Raw genomic sequence first — 5,816 nt, 5'->3', positions numbered from 1 at the left:
CGTGTAGCGATTTTCTTATTTTGTTGTTATTAAAAACGAATAACTGTAGACACTTGAGATATATACCATAATATGTTTATTTTATTAATTTCTATACGACAATATTTTCCAAATATTTTGACTTGTTTTGAGCAGTTTAAGGACAATTTCAAATTTCAACGTATTTAGTTATTTTCTTTAACTATCAATAAAATTTTATTTGTTTGGTCAAAAAGCGTCAAAATTTAATACAAGGCTCCTGATATATTTCTTAAATAACAGTTAAAAAATATTAAAATTTTATTACACATTGGCACATTTTTTTTTTATAAGCATTTGAAGTTCAATTTTTGACAATATTTATCAAATTTAAAATTTAAAAATGTATAAAATGTTCAACTTTTATAGCTAAGGATTGAAAACATACTAAAAGGTTCCACGTAAGTAGGTTATTCTGTAACCAAAAAATCTCAAAAATATAAATCACGGTTTGTTTTTTAATAGTTGTTTTATGTTTAGTTTTGGATGAAATTACATATTAAATAACCAAGAATAACGATTTTAGTTATCTTGTTGTAGTTTTATAATATTGATTCAACTTACCAGCTTCCGTGTTAATATTAAATAATAACAATACAAATATTATAATATAAAATATCCATACTGACAAACCGTCCCCGCTCACAATCGTTTTTCGTATACAATATGATATTATATAATTTAATTAAAATCTAATTTTTTTTGTTGGGTAAAAAAGCATGAAAATTTAATATAAGGCTCCTGATATATCGTTCTAATAGCAGTTGAAAAATATTAAAAATAGATAGGCACAATTTTTTTTTATAAGCAATTAAAGTTCAAATTTTGACAACATTTATCAAATTTATAATTTATTAAATATTTTCTAGTTAAAAATGTATAAAATGTTTAACTTTTATGGCTAAGGATTGAAAAATGAAAACAAGGCTCCACGTAAATAGGTTATATATAAATTACTTTATTCACAGTAATATCATCAAATATACTTGGTAATATCATAGGCTGACTGACCGTTTTCGCTCAGAATCGTTTTTCTTATACAATGATATTATATCATTGAATTTAAATTTAACACCATCCATTACAGTGACCCACTTGTAACCTACTGTACAGCAGAGCGACATCCACTTATCCACCTTTTAAAATTTTTAATCATAGCTACGAAAAGAAAATCTTTAATGAATTTCTAATTGAAAAATAATTAAAAATATTTTAAAAATTTCTCATAGTTATAAATAGCTCAAAAAGAGTCAAAATCGTTTTAACATTTTACTATGTAAGGAAAATTTTAATTTTAACATTTGGTAAACATTTTTAAGTATCTAGGATTATTTGTTTTTAAATTACACAACAAAATATCAAAAATTGATATATGAAAATTCGTTAATTTACTGATTAAAATTTAAAATTTAATGTTGTACACATTTTAAATTCCAACGCTCATAAAAAATGTTTGTTACTTTCTAGTACAGTGGCGCCGAAGTCCATGTTTATGTATGGCAGCTGCCATACATATAAAAATTTGGCTGGGGGGTGGGTCCTTAGATGAAAATTAATAGGAATAGGATCACAAATTATTAAGTAATATTGTCCATTGGGCATTGAGAATATTTGGTATTAAACATCAATGTTTTGAACCCTGAACAGTAAACGCTAAATAGTTCATAATAAATAATAATACAATCAATAGTAAGAATAGTAACAACTATTAGCGCAGAAATCTGTCAGTTGCTCAGCACTAGTCACTAGTTAGCAGTCAGTCATTACTTTATTAAGTATTCAGGTCAGAGACTGAGTGACTTATTTGTTATTTTTGTTTAGTTTATTGTCTACAGTCTACTAGTGTTCATGTACTATTTCTGTTAACTGAATAGTTTATAATTAAATGAATTATTATTTAATATACTTAGTTTATATTTTTAGTTATCACTTTTTCTATTATTTTGACTTGAATTTTTGAGCACGTTTATTTTTAATAATTAAAATACTTTATTACCCATATTAATATATTATATGAATGTTAATACTGCCTTATCGACTATTATTTATGCAAATAGAATTGAGTATACTTATTTTATGTACATACGTATATGGTATATCCGATATCGTTTATAGAAACATTAGAAACAAATATTTTGGACAGAACAAAAATAATAATAGAAACCATTAACCAATAAAGATATCCGCCGACCGGCGACCATCTACCCCACTACCATAATTAATTATACTACATTATTACCGTCCATCAATTATGTTATCAACAATGTCCATAAATAGGCAAATAGCTATTGATTCCTATAGATTGTGATACAACACTATCTTCGAAAATCAACTGCGCCTTCACTAATATAATTAGCCAGCTATTATACAAATAGACTGTGGTCTGTGACATTATATAAAACTGCTTAACTGTGTTTGTTTTATGTATTATTTAGAGTTAAATTGTCTAGTTGTGATTTGTGAAGTAAGTTACTTTATAGTTTCTACTAAAAATATTTAAATATGAGTTATATTAGTAAATGTGATTGCGGTAAATTAAGTTCTTCAATGAATGATTTAAATTGGAGTAGACATGTTAACTCATGTAAAGTACGAAAATTTAAAAGAAACTCACATGACATAAAATCTTTTTTTTCTGGAAGCAATAAAAAAAGCAAATTGACTCACCAAATTACTGATGCAAAAAATAGTAAGTACTTACTCAATTTATTTAATTGTTTTATTTTCTTTTAAAATAAAACTACAGATATCAAATAAATAATTTTATCTTAATAAATAGGTAGGTATTATCTTAAATAATAAATATAAATCTTAATAATATATTAATATGAGTAATTTATTATTAGTTATGTATGTCTATTGGCTATCTCATACTGCTTATTGTACTATTACATACCTCTTGTCTTATTAGTTTTTAGTTTTTACATTAATTTATCCCACAACTGATTTTGGAATATAAAATACTTAGTAAAAAAAGAGTAATAAAAATAAGTTAGTTAATAAAGAATGCTCTGATGAAAATTATTTTCAAAAATATACTTTATTTAATTAATTTTTTGCAAACTATAATATTACCTTTGTATTGGTAACTCATTTTTAAGTAGGTTTTTTTGTATATGTACTTACATTTGTATATACCTACTTATAAACCTATATGATAGGTATATGCAGAGTGTTTTTATGATCAATTTCCTTATTGGATATACAGCTAGGACAATCTTTGATTTAATACATATTTTTAGCTCTTGTTGATTTAAATGAAGAACCAGTACATAAAGAATCTTTGATTAAATCTGAACTTCAACAAGATACTGAGATAAATACATGTTTGGAAAAAAAAGGTATGTACCTATCCATATTACACAACTTTTTTAAATTATTTATATCGTTTTAAATATTTAATTGTTTACACCTAAATTAACTCATCAACTTTTGAAGATAAATATCCTTATTGGATATACAGCTAGGACAATCTTTAATTTAATACATATTTTTAGCTCTTGTTGATTTAAACAATGATTTAAATGAAGAACCAGTACATAAAGAATGTTCGATTGAACGTGTCGAATGTGAACTTCAACAAGATACTGAGATAAACACATGTTTGGAAAATAAATGTATGTACCTATCCATATTACACAACTTTTTTAAATTATTTATATCGTTTTAAATATTTAATTGTTTACACCTAAATTAACTCATCAACTTTTGAAGATAAATATCCTTATTGGATATACAGCTAGGACAATCTTTAATTTAATACATATTTTTAGCTCTTGTTGATTTAAACAATGATTTAAATGAAGAACCAGTACATAAAGAATGTTCGATTGAACGTGTCGAATGTGAACTTCAACAAGATACTGAGATAAACACATGTTTGGAAAATAAATGTATGTACCTATCCATATTACACAACTTTTTTAAATTATTTATATCGTTTTAAATATTTAATTGTTTACACCTAAATTAACTCATCAACTTTTGAAGATAAATATCCTTATTGGATATACAGCTAGGACAATCTTTAATTTAATACATATTTTTAGCTCTTGTTGATTTAAACAATGATTTAAATGAAGAACCAGTACATAAAGAATCTTCGATTGAACTTGTCGAATGTGAACTTCAACAAGATACTGAGATAAACACATGTTTGGAAAATAAAGGTATGTACTTATATTATTCGCCCTTTTTTAAGTATCTATTTATATATTTATATATTTGGAATTTGGAATTTTCTGCATCTTTGCCTAGTATCAGTTTTATAATAGGTTGAAGGTATATATGTAACCTTCAGATAATCTGATAGTATTAGTAACTCTTTTTATAATATTAATCATTATGTGTATATTGCTTCCTCTATATACTGTATTTTTCTATCATAGTATCATAAAAATTGCTACTTGTAATGTAGGGTAAGTGTAACACCCACTTAGGTAAAATATACATGTTTTTTTGAATTATATTGGGCTCATTACCTATAATTAATTAAGATATAATATTTATTTTATTTGATAGATCATAAGAATAACAAAGTCCTAAATATAATTTTTATAGTACCATAAAACTATTTACTTAGTAGTTAGTATAATTTTTTAACTGTCAACTTATAAACTTATATTGTAGATGATATGGATATTATGAAAAATGATCCTGCAGTTTTTGCTAATATGTCTTTTTTGTCACCGGAAATTAAAGATTACATCTTCAAATTTGGTCCTTGTCAACCGTTACAAAATGATTTTCCTAATAAAATATTTCCATTTGAAATTAACAAAGAAAAAATAAAGAGAAGCTTTAATGATAAACATTATTACAGAATTTTACCTGACAAATCAAAATGCCATCGTGATTGGTTGTCCTATTCATTAAGCAAAAATAAAATTTTTTGTATACATTGCATGCTTTTTGGAACCAATTTGCATAGTAATTTAGAAAAATCTTGGACCAAAGAAGGATTTAATAAATGGAAAAATTGTTCATTTGCTATTCAAAGACATGAGTTAACTTCAGATCATGTAACATCATCTTTAAAATTTAAGTTACGTCAAAAGAATTTACCAATTTTACCTTCAATTGAAAGTAATAGAAAAACTCAGATAGCAATGAATAGAAACGTTTTATTAGAGCTTATAGACATTGTTATATACATGGGACGTCATAATCTGGCATTTCGTGGGCATTGTGAGGATTGGTCTTCAAATTCCAGAGGTAATTTTAAGGACTTAGTTATACTAATGTCTAAAAATTCAGGACCATTAGCGGAACACATAAACCGTATTCAACAAAATGGAAAACATGAAACATCTTTTGTTTCATGGCAAAGACAAAATCAGCTGATTGAAGCTATTGCCGAAGATATTTCTTTTCAAGTACGGTCATTTATTAAAGCTGTAAAAATGTTTAGCATATCAATTGATACCACATTTGATGAATCTCGTAAGGAACAAATATCATTTATAATACGGTAAATAAATACATATAACTGATATCAGTTACATTGTTTATTAGTGTCTTGTTTAATTTATGTTTTTTTAGATATGCTGATGAAGTTACCGGTGAGATTCATGAAAGATTATTAGCAGTAAAGGAATCACCAGTTACATCTGGAAAAAATTTATATGATATTTTTGTAAATGTAATGGAAACTGAAAATTTAAATTGGAAAGAAGAGTTGGTTGGTCAGTCATATGATGGAGCTAGCAATATGCGTGGTAACTATAAAGGCCTCCAAGCACGTATTAAATCAGAAAGCCCACAAGCATTATTTGTTTGGTGTCACTCACATCGCTTAG

At 25.6% G+C, this 5,816-nt stretch overlaps 2 protein-coding genes across 2 annotated transcripts in view; both read left to right on the top strand.

Annotated features, from left to right (window-relative positions):
- The first annotated feature begins 2,409 nt into the window (after positions 1-2,409).
- LOC132937551 (uncharacterized) lies at positions 2,410-4,440 on the top strand. Its single transcript, XM_061004377.1, has 6 exons — positions 2,410-2,707; positions 3,261-3,359; positions 3,516-3,641; positions 3,792-3,911; positions 4,068-4,187; positions 4,436-4,440. The coding sequence occupies exons 1-6, from the start codon at positions 2,521-2,523 to the stop codon at positions 4,438-4,440; spliced, it is 657 nt and encodes a 218-aa protein (XP_060860360.1). The 5' UTR covers positions 2,410-2,520.
- A 91-nt stretch (positions 4,441-4,531) lies between these two features.
- Positions 4,532-5,816, top strand: part of LOC132937541 (zinc finger MYM-type protein 1-like) — a 2,230-nt gene continuing 945 nt past the window's right edge. The window contains exons 1-2 of the mRNA XM_061004367.1: positions 4,532-5,488; positions 5,560-5,653. Of these exons, the coding sequence (XP_060860350.1) occupies positions 4,653-5,488; positions 5,560-5,653 (930 nt within the window). The 5' untranslated portion in view covers positions 4,532-4,652. The remainder of the gene's footprint in view (positions 5,489-5,559; positions 5,654-5,816) is intronic.

Source organism: Metopolophium dirhodum, chromosome 1 (assembly GCF_019925205.1).
Source record: "Metopolophium dirhodum isolate CAU chromosome 1, ASM1992520v1, whole genome shotgun sequence".
NCBI lineage: Eukaryota > Metazoa > Arthropoda > Insecta > Hemiptera > Aphididae > Metopolophium > Metopolophium dirhodum.
This window is presented reverse-complemented; position numbering and strand designations above follow the sequence as displayed.

Excerpts from the sequence above, each read along its gene's own strand:
- LOC132937551 (XM_061004377.1), top strand. The coding sequence starts at position 2,521 with ATGAGTTATATTAGTAAATGTGATTGCGGTAAATTAAGTTCTTCAATG. Across the intron at positions 2,708-3,260 it reads AATTACTGATGCAAAAAATA|CTCTTGTTGATTTAAATGAA; the intron begins GTAAGTACTTAC and ends ACATATTTTTAG. Across the intron at positions 3,912-4,067 it reads CACATGTTTGGAAAATAAAT|CTCTTGTTGATTTAAACAAT; the intron begins GTATGTACCTAT and ends ACATATTTTTAG.